Source organism: Nothobranchius furzeri, chromosome 1, assembly GCF_043380555.1.
Source record: "Nothobranchius furzeri strain GRZ-AD chromosome 1, NfurGRZ-RIMD1, whole genome shotgun sequence".
Taxonomy (NCBI): Eukaryota; Metazoa; Chordata; class Actinopteri; order Cyprinodontiformes; family Nothobranchiidae; genus Nothobranchius; species Nothobranchius furzeri.
The window spans coordinates 38,761,877-38,781,876 of NC_091741.1; the positions used below are offsets into that span (position 1 = coordinate 38,761,877).

The 20,000-nt window shown below is 48.1% G+C and overlaps 1 protein-coding gene across 1 annotated transcript in view; it reads right to left on the reverse strand.

Moving 5' to 3' along the window:
• LOC107386826 (thyrotropin-releasing hormone-degrading ectoenzyme) overlaps positions 1 to 20,000 on the reverse strand; it is a 203,809-nt gene that overhangs the window by 164,735 nt on the left and 19,074 nt on the right. Inside the window, exon 3 of the mRNA XM_015961451.3 lies at positions 10,769 to 11,045. Coding sequence (XP_015816937.3) covers positions 10,769 to 11,045 — 277 coding nt within the window. The remainder of the gene's footprint in view (positions 1 to 10,768; positions 11,046 to 20,000) is intronic.

The following is a 20,000-nucleotide window of genomic DNA, read 5'->3' on the forward strand; positions in this document are numbered from 1 at the left end:
ATAGATGGATGGATGGATGGATGGATGGATGGATGAACAGAGGTATAGATGGATGGATAGGTGGATGGATGGATGAACAGAGGGATGGATGGATAGATAGATGGATGAACAGAGGGATGGCTGGATGGATGGATGAACAGATGGATGGATGGATGATCAGAGAGATGGATGGATGGATGGATGGATGGATGAACAGAGGGATGGATGATGGATAGATGGATGGATGGATGGATGGATGAACAGAGGGATGGATGATGGATAGATGGATAGGTGGATGGATGGATGAACAGAGGGATGGTTGGATGGATGGATGAACAGATGGATGGATGGATGGATGGATGGATGATCAGAGAGATGGATGGATGGATGGATGAACAGAGGGATGGATGATGGATAGATGGATGGATGGATGAACAGAGGGATGGATGATGGATAGATGGATGGATGGATGGATGAACAGAGGTATAGATGGATGGATGGATGAACAGAGGTATAGATGGATGGATAGGTGGATGGATGGATGAACAGAGGGATGGTTGGATGGATGGATGAACAGATGGATGGATGGATGGATGGATGAACAGAGGGATGGATGATGGATAGATTGATGGATGGATGGATGGATGAACAGAGGGATGGATGATGGATAGATGGATGAATGGATGGATGAACAGAGGTATAGACAGATGGATAGGTGGATGGATGGATGAACAGAGGGATGGTTGGATGGATAGGTGGATGGATGGATGAACAGAGGGATGGTTGGATGGATGGATGAACAGATGGATGGATGGATGGATGATCAGAGAGATGGATGGATGGATATATAGCATCATGAATGTCCTGTTTTTGACCTAAAGGTCATGACCTCCAGCGTCTGCTCGAGCAGAGACATAAAGTCTCTGGCAGCCTAATCTACATGAGATAGTGGCCAAGGTCTTTCATGCACTCTGCTCATCTGAACTGCTTCACCTCTGTTACAGCTCAATACGAAGACGAAGAACTCTCTTGATGAACACATAATCAACAACTCTGTTATTACCAATAATAATGTGAGAACAATGTTCAATCAATCTGTGAAATGACAATGTTATTACTTGATATTATAATCCTGTGATCAGTAGTATTTTACAAGTAATTATATTCTTGGACATTTGCACTAGACACTAATGACATGTAATGCTAAAGTCTTACGACACATTTCCTTTTGTCTGATCCAATCAGAACCTTTGTTTCTGGCACCAGGCGTGGTTATCTGTGGTGTTTGTATAAACCCTCGTTTACATGTCAAATTCTGATTCGCCAGTAAACCAAAACATGACAATTATAAAAACTATTCCACGCCACCTTTTCTTTAGTTCAAGCGTTCTAGAGAAGCCTCGGACCGGCCATCCGGACTTCCTCTTCAGCCAAAAGAACCTCGACAAACTGGATAAAATCTGTTGCACGTTACACCTGACCGCAACGGTTCCTTCAGAATAAAAGCTGAACCTCACGACCCCTTCAGGGTCTCGTTGACACCAGTGATAACCTGTCGTGACCTGGAAGCATTCCCAGACTAGTTTGGTCGGCACCGCTGCTTTTCTACCGGCTTCGGTACCAAGGAGGGTCCGAGAGGACCTCGACATTCTGGATCTAACGGAGGCTTCCCCTGGGGTACGTAGACCGACAGATGGCGTTTCATGTGTTTATAAATCTCCTACTAAAGTTTAGAGCGAAACATTCACTCCCACTCAGAACTAACTGCTTCTCCGGATCTGCTGGTTCTGAATAACATTACACACACACACACACACACACCATCATCATTCATCATGTCTCACTCCACCTTAGTCCATCAGTACACAGAGTGTTAAAGTTAGTCTTGTTTAAATTGTGTAGAAATACATTTCTTAACTATTATAACCCCGACTCTCTCTCTTTCCTCGGAGTTAATACGAAGTGTCGCTTAATCCCTGCAATAAAAAGTTCTGATCTTCTGGTTAAAATAGTCAAAGATCCATCAGATCGATATTTCATATTTCTATGGAATCTCACATTTTATGGTTCATAAATAAGATGTTAACTACCCATGGTTACAGATGGATGGATGGATGAACAGAGGGATGGATGGATGGATGGATGGATGGATGGATGAACAGAGGGATGGATGAACAGAGGGATGGATGGATGAACAGAGGGATGGATGGATGAACGGAGGGATGGATGGATGGATGGATGGATAAATGGATGAATGAACGGATGGATGGATGGATGAACAGAGGGATGGATGGATGAACGGAGGGATGGATGGATAGATGGATGGATGAACGGAGGGATGGATGGATGGATGGATGGATAGATGGATGGATGAACGGAGGGATGGATGGATGGATGGATGAACAGAGGGATGGATGGATGAACGGAGGGATGGATGGATGGATGGATGGATAGATGGATGGATGAACGGAGGGATGGATGGATGGATGGATGGATGAACGAAGGGATGGATGGATGGATGGATGAACAGAGCAATATACAATAACTCTTTGATGACTTGATTATTATTATTATTCTGAGCTACTAAAGCAATCACTTTCCCTCTGGGATTAATAAAGTATTTTTGAATTTGAATTGAATTGAATGGATGGACAGAGGGATGCATGGATGAATGGATGGATGAACGGATAACCCGGTTGTGGGTCCTCAGATGGATGGATGAAGAGAGGGATGAACAGAGGGATGGATGGATGGATGGATGGTGTTTTGTCTGAGCAGACTTCCTGAATCAGCTGATTAAACACTTTTGGGTAAACTCTGGAGCTAATTTTATAGGAAAACAGGGAATTGTGAAATCAGTGGGAATAAAAGAATCAAAAGCAGGAAAACCAGCAGAAATCGTTCAGGCGGTCTGACGGTTCCTCTCTGTTGCAGCATCCTGCTGTGCTGCAGGTCCAACGGGCCTCTGATGACATAAAACCTCCGCAGGGACTCTGCCGAGCAGAAACTCACATTTCTAACCACCGGAGAGTCGTCGCTGCCCTCTCCATTTTCACTTCACCCCCTGAAGCCCGAGGCTGTTTTTTTTTTTTTTTTTTTTTTTTTTTTTTACAAATTTCTCTCTTTAGAAAGACACTTTCTCCAACTCAGTCGGTAACGGCTCCACCGGCGAGGCCCAGATGAACAACCTTGGCCTACAAACACCTGCGGGAGGTGGAGACCAGAGGACCAACTGCAGTCTAATAAAATCTGAGGAGGAACTCGACTCCTGCTGATTAAAACCGAGTCTCAGACATGTCGGAGTTTTAAACGGGTCTCTATTCCTCCTGCAGGTCAGTTGTGGGTCCCCGTCCGTTTCCATGTCAGAGCCAGGATCAGGTTCCAGCACGGTGCTGACGTCACACGGCGGTCCGTTTCTGCTGAAAACGGATTTTCTGCTCGTCGTCGCTGAACGCTACAAAACGATTTGACATTAAAATTCAGCGTGTGAAGAAACTCCTCGGCTCCGGCTCTACAGCCGAGCTGACGGGACGCCTTCCTCTTCCAGGCCGTCTGGTTCTGACCCACACTCGGGACTGGTTCTGGTCCAGGAGACCGGTCCAACCTGCTGCTTTAGCCACAAGCTCCAGCTGCTGCAGAACATCTCAGGCCTCACCAGCGGGCCTGGATCCGACTTCGTCTGTGACGAATGTGGAATAATGGAGTTTTGTTTCGTGAGCAAAAATGGAAAACACAAGAATAAAGATGAATCTGTTCATTTCGGAGCCGAGCCGAGCCTGACTGCTTCCACCCTGGAGTCGGCGTGGAGGATGGTGATGGGTGCAAATGACCCAGATATGATTCGTCATTAAAACAGCATCTCGCCTAAATTACCATCCAGTAACGAGGAGACAGCGGCTGCGTGTGTTGGACGGCTGTCCTTGAGTCTGTGGCAGACGAGACGGGTGGGATGTAATTACACCGACAGAGGAGAGTCAGGGACGAGGAGCAACAAGGTCGAGAACGGACCCGTCCTTGTGTCAGAACTCAGAAGATAGCAGCTGATTGGACTCATCCACGTGTTGAGCAGAACCAGAACAGCCTGGTCTGGTTCTGGATCACAGCCCGGACGGCGTCGGTCCGGATTACTAGGATGTTAGATTGTTTATGATACCATGTTTTGTTTTCTTTAATGAATGTGCTTCTATGTTGTTCTGTAGGCCAAAATTAACTTTAAAAATCAATATAGACTTTATTTTGAAAGTTTAGTTTTGACCCCATATCTATGTCACCTATTGACCCCATATGCTTGCTGCGGTCCTCGAGCCAGAACCTTCTGATGGTCCTAAGACCCTCTTTAGGACCTGGGCTGATGTCTCATTTCAGGCCCTGCCGACCTGTGTTGGTGAGGCTTTTATTTTTTAAAGCTTTCATGGCTCCTGACAGTTTCCCCTGTCTCTTTTATCTGTGGTTGTATCTACTTAGATTTTACCTGTGAAAAGCTCAGTGGAAACAAAAGCTCTTCTTTTTTCACCCTCGAATGCTAAACTAGCCTCCGGTCTCTAGGTGGCGCCGGTGCTCACACTAGCCAACCCTGTAGGAGTAGGCCTCACCCATGAGAATGGTGCACTTAGCCTCCGTTAGCCTACCATGCTAACAAGAGCAACTCTCACCCATAAAGTCGTTACTCGAACCCAAACATGGCGGACCTTCACTGCTCACGTACCCGTGAGGGTTTATGGGTTTGCTAACGCTACATACGCAGGGTAAATGACCTGTATTTCCTCTAATCCAAACGCTGGATAAACGTAAATCTTCAGCTGAAGGGGAACCCGCTACCTAAAACCCATACAGGAAGGGACCAGCGCTGGTTGCCGTGGAGACTTCGGTGACGACTCTGAAAAGGTAATGAGTTCAAAGAGCAAGTCACCCCAAATCAACTTATTTTCCTGATAAACTATATAAATGTGTGTCTAATCGTGCTGCAGAAACGTGAAGTCAATAGTTTTGCACTTTGGTGCATTTTAGTTCAAATTTAAATTTTCTGCCTAAAACTGTCAGTGTTGTTCCGTTGTCAGGTAAAAACTCTGCACTGCATTTGAATTTAAATCTGCCATCGCTATTGGCTAAGAGCTACCCTAGAACGTTAGCTGGTACCATATGATGTCACAACGTTGTTGTGAGCCTGTGTTTGTGTGTGTGTTTGTTAGTGGCTCCGCCCTCTCGATCTGCTAGGCAACAGCAGGTAGGGGGTGACTTGCCCAGAAATGTTGGATCCTCGATAAAAGAAACCAACTGAAGGTTCCCTCTGACCCATCGATGTCCTGTCAGGGTCACCTACGTTCCTCACGAGGAAACCTTTAGCTGAACTCGATGATGAGTAGGTTCTTCTGGGATGTTTACTTTTGAGACTGGGCTGACATTTAATTGAATTCACACTTTTGGAGCCAAAACTAAAATCAATGGAGGTAAAACTGTGTGAGCACCATGGTGGAGAAACCTAGCTTCTCAGGCTACGCTAGTGCAGCGGATGCATGGTGCGTTTGTGCAGCTGGAGCGATCGTTGTTTCCAGAGACTCGTACGTTTACGGAGGCGGTCTTCAGGAAAGTCACACAGAAGCTCATCGGGACCACTTTGGTCATGCAGCACAAAAACTAAACCCAGAACTTAGCTGAACAGCATTCCCAGATCCAATGCAGATCCCAGATTCCGGCCCTCCCAACAGCAAGGACGGGGCACATCACATGCCTCTAGAGACGGGTCACCGGAGCAGCTAAGCCACTACAGCCGCGTATGAAGCAGAGATAACCAGCAGAGGTTGTTTTTGTGAGAAGTTTGGGTTTTTTAACAGTTAATGTGGAAAGAGACGACAAGGATCATGGAAAGAAGAGAGGATGGAGACAAGAGGGCAGGAGGATTAATGATGCAGCCCAAAGAGACAGCAAATTACAGAAATGTAAATAATTCAGATGGTCTCTGAGGCCGTGTGAGTTTAGGCGAGAAGAGACGCAGCAGACGACAGGAAGAGACTGAGCCTGGACGCCACGGACGCTGCTCAGATGAACGGTGGAGAAGTGGATCAGACCAACCTTGGTAAGAACGCAACAACATGAAGATCTATAGAAAACCTTGTGGGTAGCAGAGGCGCTACATGGATAGCGTGATGCATACGCACGCACACGTAACTGTAAATGTGCCAGAATTAGGCCATCTGTAGGCCCTGGCGGGTCAGAGATAGAGAAACTATACCAGGAAATGATGGATTATCGATCATCTCTTCTTTTAACTTGGATGGAAAGAGACGGAGCAGAGGAGAGCAAACGGGGAGGAGAGAGAGGAGATGAGAGAGAGGTTGGGGGGAATAAAGAGGGGGGAATGGAGGGAGAGAGAGAGAGAGCGAGAGAGAGAGAGAGAGGGAGGAAAAGGGAGAGGGGGGGGTACAGGGAGGGAGAGAGAGAGCGAGAGAGAGGAGGACGAAAAGGGAGAGAGGGAGGGAGGGGGGGCTAGAGAGAAAAACAACCAGGGGGAGGAAGAGAGAGAAAGAGAGAGAGGGATGAGAGAGGAGGGTGGAGAGAGAGAGAGGGATGAGAGAGGGAGGGTGGAGAGAGACAGAGAAGGGGGGAATGAGAGGGGGGTTGGAGAGAGAGAGAGAGACAGAGGGATGAGAGGGGGTGGAGAGAGAGAGAGAGGGATGAGAGAGGGAGGGATAGAGAGAGAGAGAGGGATGAGAGAGGGAGGGTGGAGAGAGAGAGAGAGGGAGGGATGAGAGAGGGAGGGTAGAGAGAGAGAGAGAGGGAGGGATGAGAGAGGAAGGGTGGAGGGATAGAGAGAGAGAGAGAGAGAGAGAGAGAGAGAGAGAGAGAGAGAGAGAGAGAGAGATGAGAGGGGGGTGGAGAGAGAGAGGGATGAGAGAGGGAGGGATAGAGAGAGAGCAAGAGAGAGAGAGGGATGAGAGAGGGAGGGATAGAGAGAGAGCAAGAGAGAGAGAGGGATGAGAGAGGGAGGGATAGAGAGAGCAAGAGAGAGAGAGGGATGAGAGAGGGAGGGTGGAGAGAAAGAGGGGGGGGATGGAGGATAGAGGAGCTAATTATTTGTTTCTTGTTTGTTCTTAGTTTCACTCGTCCTTTTCACCGAGCTTTGAGTCACGTTTGTAATGACTTGTAAACTGACGAGTGGATTAATGACTTGTAAACTGACGAGTGGATTAATGACTTGTAAACTGACGAGTGGATTAATGACTTGTAAACTGACGAGTGGATTATGAAAGAAGCAAGACGCTCAGCCTCCTGGCTCATGAAAACCCGGTTTGGCTCGCTGTTGAACTGCGTTAGCATACACGGTGTACCCAACACGGAGCGATAACAGAACAACGAGGTTTAAGAGGAGCTTCTCCCTTAGCGCACGCACCTGGTGTGTTTCATCACATGTACTCACGCCTCTTGATGCTGATGATGTCACAATGGTGTCGTTTACTGACAACTGAAAATAATCAGAACTACTGAATGAAACGATGAATATTCATGAGCTTATTATTAGATTTTATTGTGAAACACTAGCCCCGCCCCCTCTCTCTCACTGACGCGACTCTCGGATCAAGCTTCACTTTGAACTTTGGTGCTGCAAAGGCTCATGGGAGATTCTCTCCTCTCATAAAGGAGGTATAAAACATAATTCTGGCTCTTTTAGTCAGAAATGGACCTCAGGAAGCAAACCCAACCAGACCCTGAGGGTGAAGCAGAGATTGGAGCCTACGACCGGCTCAGATTTCACCTTCCCAACGCTCCAATCGGATCACACACTCCAGATGGGCAAACGGGATGTGGTGAAGCCTTACGGACCTGGTGGAAGCTAATTAATTACCTCTTATCTTTAAACAGCCAAGGAGGTGTCTTCACATCACATCTTAATCACAGCGTCACCTTGAGATAACCCACGCTGTGACTTTGTTAAAGCAGCCAAAGACTTTAACTCCCATCTTCTCTCCCAGACTCAGGAGCAGGAGGAGCTCTGATCATCCAAAGAGTTCCTCGTGTGGTCCCGAGAGTCCAGAAACCATGCCCACTCACCTGCACGCGTAGGCCTCCATGGTCCAGTTCAGACCAGTTCAGATCCAAGGCTTTAAAATTGGGAGGAGCTAAAGAGGGAGAGGAGGGGTGAGGAGGAGGTAAAGAGGAGGAGGAACTGAGAAGGACCTAAAGAGGAGGAGGAGGTGAGGAGGAGCTAAAAAGTAAGAGGATGTGAGCAGGAGCTAAAGAGGAAGGAGTGGTGAGGAACTGAAGAGGGAGAGGAGGGGTGAGGAGGAGGTAAAGAGGAGGAGGAACTGAGAAGGAGCTAAAGAGGAAGGAGTGGTGAGGAGCTGAAGAGGAAGAGGAGGTGAGGAGGAGCTAAAGAGGGAGAGGAGGGGTGAGGAGGAGCTAAAGAGGGAGAGAAGGAGGTGAGGAGGAGGAAGTGAGAAGGAGCTAAAGAGGAGGAGGAGGTGAGGAGGAGCTAAAGAGGGAGAGAAGGAGGTGAGGAGGAGGAGCTAAAGAGGGAGAGGAGAAGGTGAGGAGGAGCTAAAGAGAGAAAGTAGGGGGTGAGGAGGAGCTAAAGGGGGTGAATAGGAGCTAAAGAGGGTGAGGAGAGGAGGTGGTGAGGAGGAGCTAGAGAGAGTGAGAGGAGGAGGAGGTGAGGTGGAGGTAAAGAGGAGGAGGAGGTGAGGAGCTGAAGAGGAGGTGAGGAGGAGCTAAAAAGGGAGAGGAGGGGTGAGGAGGAGCTAAAGACGAGGAGGAGGTGAGGAGGAGCTAAAGAGGGAGAGGAGGAGGTGAGGAGGACCTAAAGGGGGAAAGGAGAGGGTGAGGAGGAGCTAAAGAGGGTGAGAGGAGGAGGTGGTGAGGAGGAGCTAAAGAGGGAGAGGAGGAGGAGGTGAGAATGAGCTAAAGAGGGAAATGATGGGGTGAGGAGGAGGAGGAGCTAAAGAGGAGGAGGAGGTGAGGAGCTGAAGAGGAGGTGAGGAGGAGCTAAACAGGGATAGGAGGGGGTGAAGAGGAGGAGCTAAAGAGGGAGAGGAGAAGGTGAGGAGGAGCTTAAGAGGAGGAGGAACTGAGAAGGAGCAAAAGAGGAGGAGGAGGGGGTGAGGAGGAGTTAAATAGGAGGAGGAGAGGAAGAGCTAAAGAGGGAAAGGAGGGGGTGAGATGGAGCTTAAGAGGGAGAGCAAGGGGTGAAGAGGCGCTAAGAGGAGGTGAGGAGGAGTTAAAGGGGGTGAGAGGAGGAGGAGGTGAGGAGGAGTTAAAGGGAGAGAGGAGGAGGTGGTGAGGAGCCAAAGAGGAGGGAGTGAGGATGGTCTAAAGGGGGAGGGAAGGTGGTGAGGAGGAGCTAAAGACGGAGAGGAAGGGGTGAGGAGGAGCTAAAGAGGGTGAGAGGAGGAGGTGGTGAGGAGCTAAATAGGAAGAGGAGGTGAGGAGGAGCTAAAGAGGGAGAGGAGGAGGAGGTGAGGAGGAGCTAAAGAGGGAGAGGAGGAGGAGGTGAGGAGGAGCTAAAGAGGGAGAGGAGGAGGAGGTGAGGAGGAGCTAATGTGGGAGAGGAGGAAGAGGTGAGGAGGAGCTAATGTGGGAGAGGAGGAAGAGGTGAGGAGGAGCTAATGTGGGAGAGGAGGAAGTGGTGAGGAGCTAAAGAGGGTGAGAGGAGGAGGAGCTAAAGTGGGAGATGAGGAAGTGGTGAGGAGCTAAAGACGGAGAGGAAGGGGTGAGGAGGAGCTAAAGAGGGTGAGAGGAGGAGGTGGTGAGGAGCTAAATAGGAAGAGGAGGTGAGGAGGAGATAAAGAGGGAGAGGAGGAGGAGGTGAGGAGGAGCTAAAGAAGGTGAGAGGAGGAGGAGGAGCTAAAGAGGGAGAGGAAGGGGTGAGGAGGAGCTAAAGAGGGTGAGAGGAGGAGGTGGTGAGGAGCTAAATAGGAAGAGGAGGTGAGGAGGAGATAAAGAGGGAGAGGAGGAGGAGGTGAGGAGGAGCTAAAGAAGGTGAGAGGAGGAGGAGGAGCTAAAGAGGGAGAGGAGGAGGAGGTGAGGAGGAGCTAAAGAGGGTGAGAGGAGGAGGAGCTAAAGTGGGAGAGGAGGAAGTGGTGAGGAGCTAAAGAGGGTGAGAGGAGGAGGAGCTAAAGTGGGAGAGGAGGAAGTGGTGAGGAGCTAAAGAGGAGGAGGTGAGGAGGAGCTAAAGAGGGTGGCAGGAGGAGGTGGTGAGGAGATAAAAGGCACTGAGGAGGAAGACAGGAGGAGGTTACAGTAATAAATAACCGGCCTGTAAAAGTCCACCGCCAGCCCCAAAGGTCAGAGGTCAGCATTGCTCAACAGACTTCAGGTCAGACTTTGACCTTTTTTAATACAGCATGTAAACCTGATTCTGCAGAACACCGACAAGCCGGCGGGCTGTAATCCCTCCACCTGTCACTCATCCCGACTCGTCTCCTCCTGATGGGAGGAAATCTGCAGCCATCATTCCCAATCAGAGCTTAATTATGTCAGTTATTGTCTGATGGTACCGAGAGCGGCTCAGACTCCCCGTTTTAACCCCACAGAGGACGACTGATTGACGTGAAGCATGGTTTCGTTGTTCTCACGAGTCCCATCAGGAAGACGGGAGACAAACGCGTCTCCCAGAGACCGAGTCCTCGCCAAAGAGACGGGATGAAAGGCTGAATCAACAACATGCTGTTTGGTTTCCAGCCGAGTCGCAAACACGCCGATTTCCACATAAAGTCACAGAAACCTTCCTTCATGCTAAATAATCTGGAATCAGAGAGTGGCTAGGAGCTCAGACGACCCGAGAGGTTCTGGTACTGACCGTCACGCCGCCGTCGGTCTGCGCCTCCCTGTAGGTGAAGTTGCAGACGGCCCAGGCCAGGTAGTAGGTGGACATGCGCGGCGTCCGGCCGAAGCGGTTGGTCACCCAGCCGTCCTCGTCCGCCGGCCCGCTGCTCTCCACCGGCATGTTGGACAGAGAGGTGTATTGTGGGTCGTGGCGGAGCGTCAGGGAGAACGTTGCCTTGTAGACGGGCTCGTCGAAGCAGGGGAAGGCCTTGCGGGCGTGGATCGGGCTGAACTGGGTCACCGCCAGGTACCTGAGCAGAGAGACGGCCTGAGTTAGAGACAAAACAACTGAAACGGTGTGGACTAGAGCGGCTTTAGGCCGGTGAGGCTGCAGGCGGGGCTCAGGTGTGATCACAAATGATAAACGACCCGCACTTGTATAGCGCCTCTCAGAGTCAGGACTCCAAAGCGCTTTACACTACAGTGCATCATTCATCCATTCACACACTCATTCACACACTGATGGTGATGAGCTACGATGGAGCCACAGCTGCCCTGGAGTGCACTGACAGAGGCGCCACCGGTCCCTCCGACCACCACCAGCAGGCAAGGTGGGTTACGTGTCTTGCCCAAGGACACTATGACAGAATTTTCTGACCAGAGCCGGGATCGAACCTGCAACCTTCCGATTACTGGACAACCCGCTCAACCCGCTGAGCTACTGCTGCAGCAAACACAAACTGTTAGGGTCGGCTGGATCAGGTTCATTAGGAACCTTCCACTTTGATGCGGTAAACGTTTGATTTAACCTGTTTATGACCGCCGGAGTCTGACCAGAACCACTCGATCCGACCCGGACTAGAGAAAGTCCAGAACCGAAACATGAACTGGATTCTGGAGAAAAATGAGAACCAATTGGAGGGGGTGGGGGTGATTATCTTTGTCCTTTAGCCTGAAACACTCGTCACGTTCTGATGGAAACCAAAATACTAAATATTTACACCAATATTTATTTCACCTCTGAAACGTGGAATCCTGGAAAAACGTCATCCGGTCACGGTCCTGATCCACCCATCCCACCGCCCCTCCCCCCCTCTACGCATCACGCGTTCTCGGCTCAGAGATAAATGCATTACGGTAAGAATTATAGCACAAAATTTGCCAACAATTGGCCAAAGACTTAAATAACCATGGGCGTGGCTTAGGGGGAGGAGCCTGAAGGAAGGGGGTTGGACCTTTGCAGCTGGCTGGAACCGTTTTTACTGCATCATCTACCTTTAACTGTGATAGCAGGATGATGCTGGGATGGAAATCATAACGGTTTTGAGCGTTTAACAGTGTGTTTGTTAGAAATGTTTGTTCCGTCTGATCAAACTGATTACTTTCTAACTCAGTGGGTTTTGGATTTTCTGTTCCTTCTAGTTTAGTCTTTTCTTCTAAAGACTTCCTCTGCTCTCGGCTCCTTTTCTCTCAGAGCTTTATTCTCTTTTCCTTCCATCTCTTCCCGTCGCCCCTCTCTCCCTCCGATCCAAGGTCTGTGTCAATATGTGCGATACCTGGGTGGATCCAGGCAGCAATCACAATCCCCTCAAGGGAAAAATTATTTTCTTTCTCCCGTTTTGACGCTGAAGGAATGAAAAACCGAAAAATCTTTGTCTCCTTTTCCTCTTCAGCTGCTCAGAAGAGAGCGACTGTGATTTTATCTTCATATTTACTCATGTGTGAAGCTCATTTATCATCAGTTTCACGGTTAGAAACAAACGTTCCTGCTTTGTTTTTTACACACTCTAACTGATGGAAGTGATTAGCATAAATCAGCACCTTAAAAGCATCAAACCTGAGCTGCTGTTTACCTGAGAGGATGAACGTGCATAAAAAGCAACGACAGATTCTCCCTGAAGGGCTTCGACACAAAAACAGACATTAGAGGCCGAGTGGCTGAGAGCTAAGGAGACAAAACGCTGCTGGTGCCGCTCCGTGGATGTTTTCTAAAGGGAGGGGCGTCATTATCCGCCGGCTCGGCTGACTCCTCGCACGTCCAGCCAGCAGGACCAGAACACAGACGACATGGATCTGATCTTTCTTCTTTACAGAACTCAGAACAGAACCAGAGAGGTTTCAGGAAAAAGCAGCACCACTCAGATGTTTTACCCATGATGCACAGCGGCACGTACGCTAGGGTCGTGGTGGGACAAACAAACTCTCGACTCAAAGAAAAGTCTCTGATTTGAACGCTGTATCTGGAAATGACTGGATTTAGTTAGTGTTCCTGAGAACTCTTCTGCTGCTGCCGTTCTTGCAGCTGTCTCATTTTCTCAGCAGCGACACCTACTGGGGTCCACAAGAAGTAGTTCAACAAAAACAAAAAAGCGTCCTCTGGCGTCCCCTTCAGAGGACGTCGGCTTGTCGCATCATCCGCTTCTGTTTAGCTTAGTTAAAAGGAACTTTACGGAGTTTTGAATCTTTATGCTCGCGATTGCCCCCTCAGGCCAAAAGCGTAACGGCAGCTTCAATAGTAGGCTCGTGCACAAGGCGCGCATGCTGTACGTGCACACTCCTTAACGAAAATAACAGCTGAGACAGTCCCATGTGTGTGTGTGTGTATGTGTGTGTGTGTGTGTGGCCTGGAGGACAGAGGACAGGAGAACGCGCAGCTAATTAATTAAATAATGTGGTTCTGTACCTTTCTCTTCAGCACAGCCGACAAAGGTTTATGATGGGTCAGTCCTCCTGCATGCTCAGATCATTCCCTTCCCTTGCTTGAAAAATTGTTCCTAAATGAAAGTTGAACCCACATCTTTTTTATCTGTGAATTCAATGCCGTTCGGCGAGTCTCAAATAAATATTTGGGCACCTTACTGTAAAAAAATATACCATTAATGTAAAAAAGAAACTCTAAATAAACTATGTTTACATTCAGAATCGAACCCAGGACTTCTGCACCAGAGTCCAACATCTTACTAGGTGAGCTAAAGCGCCAACAACATCTTTTGTATCTGTAACATTTATATCCTTGATGACAGCTGAAACAACGTTCAAAGAACGGTTTGAAGTGAAAATGGCTATTTTGTTGCTAATTAGCAGGAAATATCTAGAAGAAAGTTCTACTGAAAGTAGCTAAGGGTCCTCAGAAATGTAGCTAGCTTTGTCACTAGGCGTTAGGAACAGCGACAAAGTGGCACTGCCTCTCTCTCTGCTGCTAAAGCTACTGATAGCAAATGCTACGGGCTATGCCTGAGCGTGAACGCGCATGAAGCAGCCTGCTCGACCCGAGCATCTCTCTTTTTCTGTGATTTTACAGAAAAACAGGCAATCACAGTAAAAATGCCAGGGCTCATTCTACAGGACCAGGGCATTGCAGGAGAATGTATGAAGAAGACATTTATTATTTCTACACATGTTTTGGCTGTCAAACTTCCATAATGCCCCTTTAACCGTGTTAGCTTAGTTAGTATGATTGTTTTCAAGTCCCCGAGATGGTTCTGAAACAAACTAGCGTTGGATTGCGGGGGATGTAGAATCGGCGCCACTGATGCTCAAACCTGATCAAATGTGTTTTAACGACTGAACTCATGAATGAATTCTGACCAATCACACGGCTGCTTGTATCACCGTCGCAGCCGACAGCAGCAGCCATCAGAGCCTGATCAGAACCTTTTTTCCAAATGTGGGTATCTTTGGTTACCACGTTATTTGGATCGTTTTGCCGTCGAGATTCAGAATTTCTACATCCTAGATGTCAGAAGCTGAATCTTAGCTGGAGGAATCTTTTACTTCCAGAGTAAGATTTTCTGCGTTTGATTATTTCTGTCTGCCTGAAGTCATGACCTGCTGAATGAAACCTGGAACTCATGACCCGCCCAGTTAGAAAATGTGTTTACATATCTGCGGGGGGGCCGACCCATCACCTCCACCAGCCGCCTCTTTTTGATTTTCCACCTGACTTCAAATGATGATGCGTTCACAGCACCCTGGAAATAAGAGCTGTGAGCTTTAAGGTGTTACCGCCTTAGTTGATGGAAGTGCAGCAGTTATTAACCCGTGAAGGTAGAAAGACTCTGAACGTGGTTCTGAGGCTGACGGACTCGTTGACCCGGTTGGTTCTGTATAGTCAGAACCCACTCACAGCTACTGGTGCTTGATGTGTTGATGCTACAACTCACAACCCATCAGATGAATCAGCTGCTAGAATCAGGCTGGACCAGAACCCGGTCTGAAACGGATCTTTAACTAGAGACAGAAAAGAAGTGAGTGCTGATTTTATTTGCATCAAACATTTTATTAAAGCTCAAATTCTGTCTTTACCGGGTAAAACATGTCAACATGCCACCTTGATATTTTATCCCCACGAAGAACACAAGTCTGAACGTGTCTCGCCATTTTGTGGAGTACGTAATGCTAACTGTTAGCTCCTACTAGCTGAGGCATGCTCTGTTCTCTCCTTCCCATGGGCGGTCCCAAGCCAAGGTGGGCGAGGCTGTGTGGAAGTCCACAGAATGTTGTTAAAAGTCTTCAGCTTGTCCAAAATGCTGCAGCTAGAGTTCTGATGAGAATTAAAAAGAGAGATCATATCTCTCCTGTCTTAGCTTCCCTACATTGGCTGCCTGTTCAATTCAGAATAAAATTTAAGGCCCTTCTTCTCACATATAAAGCTCTTAATAATCAAGGTCCATCATACATCAGTGACCTGATTGTTCCAGACGTTCCTAACCGAGCACTTCGCTCTCAGACTGCAGGTTTACTGGTGGTTCCCAGAATATCTAACAATAGGATGGGAGGCAGATCTTTTAGTTATCAGGCTCCTCTCCTGTGGAACCAGCTCCCAGCTTTAGTCTGTGAGGCAGACACTTTGTCTACTTTTAAGAATAGGCTTAAAACATTTTTATTTGATAGGGCTTATAGTTAAAATCTGATGTTAGCCTAAATCTGGACAAGTGGGGGAGTAGAGGGAGGTGGAGTGTACAGTCGGTAAAGACGACTCTCCCTTGCCCTGCTTCCAACATGCCTCCATCTAAAAGGCTAGGTTATCCAGAGTTATCTCTGTAGTTATGCTGCTATAGGCTTAGACTGCTGGAGGACACACTGACCACTTTCCACACTCTACTGCTTTCTTCTACAATCTGCTCTTTAATTGTATTATTTCCTGCTATTTCAGCTGTTAACTTTATTTTCTCTCCAAGTGTTTTTCTCCCCAGAAGAAGCTACAACGATGTTCTGCTAAGCTGTGGTGGCCTCATGGAGGGGGCCATCAGCTTGAACACTGCCTGAAGCGATGACGGAGGCTGGAGAACATGTTAACGTTCAGCATGCATTTGCTGCTCCAGTCGTATTCCAACAAGAACATGTACAACACAGCTTCTATGGGAACGGGCCGAGCCTTCTAGAAGTCTCCATTTCTGTACGGACAGAAGTTCTCTTTTCTCATTTCACTTGTTGTGAAGGTTTGGAAACATGAGGAACCGTCTTCCCACTCGGATGTGTGAGGAGGGGAATTCTACGCGCCACGTTAGAGCATTCTGAGTGGAGGCTTTTCAAGAGACATTGATTGGTCAAAAACACCCAAATTCCTTAATTTTGTCTTGACGGCAGAAGAGGGGTGTCAGTCAACACCAAACCAAAAACATCTGATAAAGGAGGATCAGTCAGACCACGGTGGGTCCATTCTGATCAGAACACCCCCCGCCCCCCCACAGCAGAACCTTCTACCCCAGTTAGAACCCACTTTTCTCTGAAGCTAACGCAGAACTTGTCAGGAAACCTTTACGGTGCTGCCTTCAATTACCCATGAAATCAACCTTAATTCAATTCATCACTTAATCGTTTGTCCTGAAATCATCTGCAGGCATTCCGACTTCTGCAGTGGAAGCATCCGGACCGTGAGTAATTCTTTCTGGAATTGCCGTAAAGCTGGATTTTGTTGAAGGTTTTTTTTCCCCTGCAGAACGTATCAGAGCACAAACTTAAGGTGGAGTCGAAGTTCAGGGCGCTGGAGGATAATCCTGAGCTGAGGCATCATCAGCCTGCAGGCAGAGACACTTTCAGGACTCGAGACTTCGGTTCTGACGCCGGACTGATAATCCACAACAAACAGAAAGAGACTTCCTGTTTGGCTCTGATTGGTTTAATCCGAGCTGAGCGTCATCTCAGAGTTATTACACTCGTCTGTCAGGCGTCTGACGGACGCAGCCAGGAGCTGAAACTCCAGGAAATAATCCCTCTGAAGGTTTATGGAGAGATGAAGAAAGAGGAAGAACAGGTGGAAGAGGAGGGGAGGGGAGGGGAGGAGAGGAGAGGAGAGGAGGGGAGGGCGAGGAGAGGATGAAGGAGAGGAGAGAGGAGGAAAGTGATAAGGAGAGGAGAGGAGAGGAGGAGGGAGGGGAGGAGAGGAGAGGAGAGGAGGGCGAGGAGAGGATGAAGGAGAGGAGAGAGGAGGAAAGTGATAAGGAGAGGAGAGGAGAGGAGGAGGGAGGGGAGGGAGAGGAGAGGATGAAGGAGAGGAGAGAGGAGGAAAGCGATAAGGAGAGGAGAGGAGAGGAGAGGAGAGAGAAGAGAAGAGGAGATTTATAAAACCGATAAAGAATAAAATAAATTTGTTTAAATATAAATTCTTCATTTTTCTGATTTGAATTAAAAGACAAAAACTTTATTGTTATAACAATTAAACTCTGATTGTTCTTAAACTGTTTAACAACTTTTCAGCACATCAAAGTTAAAATGTTGCTTTAATTTCTGTTTATTTGAATAATTTAATGAAATCATTTATTATTTTTGTGGTTTTATTAACGCCTCTAATGTGCTTTGTTATTAATGTTTCTGTTTATGTTGCTATTTAGTTTTATTTACCTAAATAAAAATAAGAAGTAAAACAAACAACAGAAGAACAAAGCTGAATATGAACGAGGAAGAGGAAGGTTCACAGAAGAGCTGAATGTGACGAGTGAACAGAGTCTTTATGACGAGGAAGAGGTGAACGAGAGGACGAGAGAATGTGGCTGGAGGGCGGGTTAAGGACACAGAGCAGGAGGAGAGAAGGGAGGTGAGAGGAGGGGGAGAAGAGAGAGAGTGTGGGAGAAAAACAAAGATGAAGAAATGTGGAAAGGTGGAATGAACACGGAGGAGAAATGAAAAAGATTAGCAAAGGGAAAGGAAAAGTGAAGATAGCAACCGAAAAAGAGGTTTAAAGGAGGTCAAGATGGTAGGAGGAGCAGGAGGAAGGGGTGCAGAGAGGATCAGTTCTTTAGGAGTGATCAGAGAAGGATCTCCTACAGGAGTGTAAAGATGGAGCAAAGAGTAGGTCGACAGAGTGAAAAAGGAGGAAAAGCAGGAAGAAAAAGAGAGAAGAGAAGGGCTGAGGAAAAGAAAGGGAGAAAGGAGAAATAAAAGAGTAAGAAGGTGAGACGGAGGTAAGGAAGAGAGCAGGAGGCTGGGAGATAATGCTGAAACGAGCTGTGGAGGGTTGGTGGTGGCGGGGGGGGGGGGGGGGGGGGGGGGGATAACAGAGAAAGCCTGAGAGGAATGAGATAAAGAGAGTATCTATTAGGAGGATGAGTCTTTAACACACACACACACACACACACACACACACACACACACACACACACACACACACACACACACACACACACACACACTTCATCCATAAAACCTGGGATCCACACACACACACACACACACAGTTAACATGACATCCTGCCAGCAGTGGCTGCTGCCACAGTAACGCCTGTTGTCACAATAATCCTGATTGACAACCAAGCTGACTGAGTTGCCCCGAACGACGATGACAACGCACACACACATACACACACACACACACACACACACACACACACACACACACACACACACACACACACACACACACACACACACACACACATACACACACACACTATGGGCGCTGGAGAGCATAACAGCGTCCCCGCCATATTGGATGGGTCTGCTATCTCCAAAGTCAATGCAGAGTGAGCAACTATGGCCATGTTTGTGCTGTGTGTGTGTGTGTGTGTGTGTGTGTGTGTGTGTGTGTGTGTGAGTGTGTATGTGTGGCAGTAACATTTATTGTGCTGCCTCAGCTGACTGTCGGGTGAGACAGGTGACCCTCTGCGGCTCGTATCGATCTGAAACAGCTCACCTCACTAGATTACTCCACAGGTCGGAGGCAGAAGGAGGCTGCTGCAGGTCTGTTCTCAGCTACTCGCTCCTCGTTAACTCCCGAGTCTGCTGCTCGTTGGAGAAAAACTAAAAAAACTTCAATATCTGAGATGTTTAAGAGGTCCTTCACTGAGAAACCATGTTTAACGATTCTAACGGGTCCCTCTGAGTGTTTCATGCAGGCTGAACGTGAAAATAGTCTCCTACACCTACCTCCTGCATCAGCTTCTGATCTCTAGGATTAGAAAATCCTGACAGATCTACGTCACACTGTCACTCACATTCATGGGCTCATGACGGGGAAGGCTGTTGTTGGTTTAGCAACCAGGAAACAGCAGAGAACAACTCTGCTAGTAGAAGCTAACGTTAGCATTAGCAACTCCCCCACACAGCAGAACTCCTCCAGGATGGTGATAAAGCATCAGCGTTGTAGAGCAAACAGAGTCTGTGGTAGAGTTGTGTTGCTGTTGTCAGAGGAGAGATGTCCAGATGTCAGGAAGTAAGACTCCAGATCCTGTCGTCTGAAGCTCAGCTGTGATGTGGCTCACCGCTAGTTCCTGGAAATGGTGCACCAGAGCTTTTTCTCCCCAAAGAACGACTTATGGGCTCGACACAGGGGAGGCGACAAACGACCGCGATCAGCGAAATTTGTCGCCGTCGCTTGTATTACCTGACACACGGGAGGCGATCCGCTGCAGCGGCCAGCGGCAAAGCTGTCTACGCGTTCTGTTCCATGGCGAAATTGAAACTTCCGTTGTTTTGATTGGCTGTGTCAGGTTGGAGGGAATTAAGGTTATTTAAGCGGTTCAGAGTTAATAAAGCGGTAGATATGATGTTTCACAAGGTGCTGCTAGAGTTATGTGAAATCTTACTTCTGATTTGGAGCATCCTGTCCGCTCATTGGTCAGTGAATGAAACCTCCGTTGATTGGTCCTCGTCCGAGCGACAGCGATGAAAAGTTGAAAATGTTTCAACTTTCTGGGATCGCGTCACTGGGTCGTCCGTGCACGGCACGTGCACGAGCTCAAAATTTCACACGCACGTTTTTCGCGTTTCGCTTGGTAGGAGGGAGACCCGCGATTATCGCTTTGTCACGCATGTCTCCTTGAAAATGA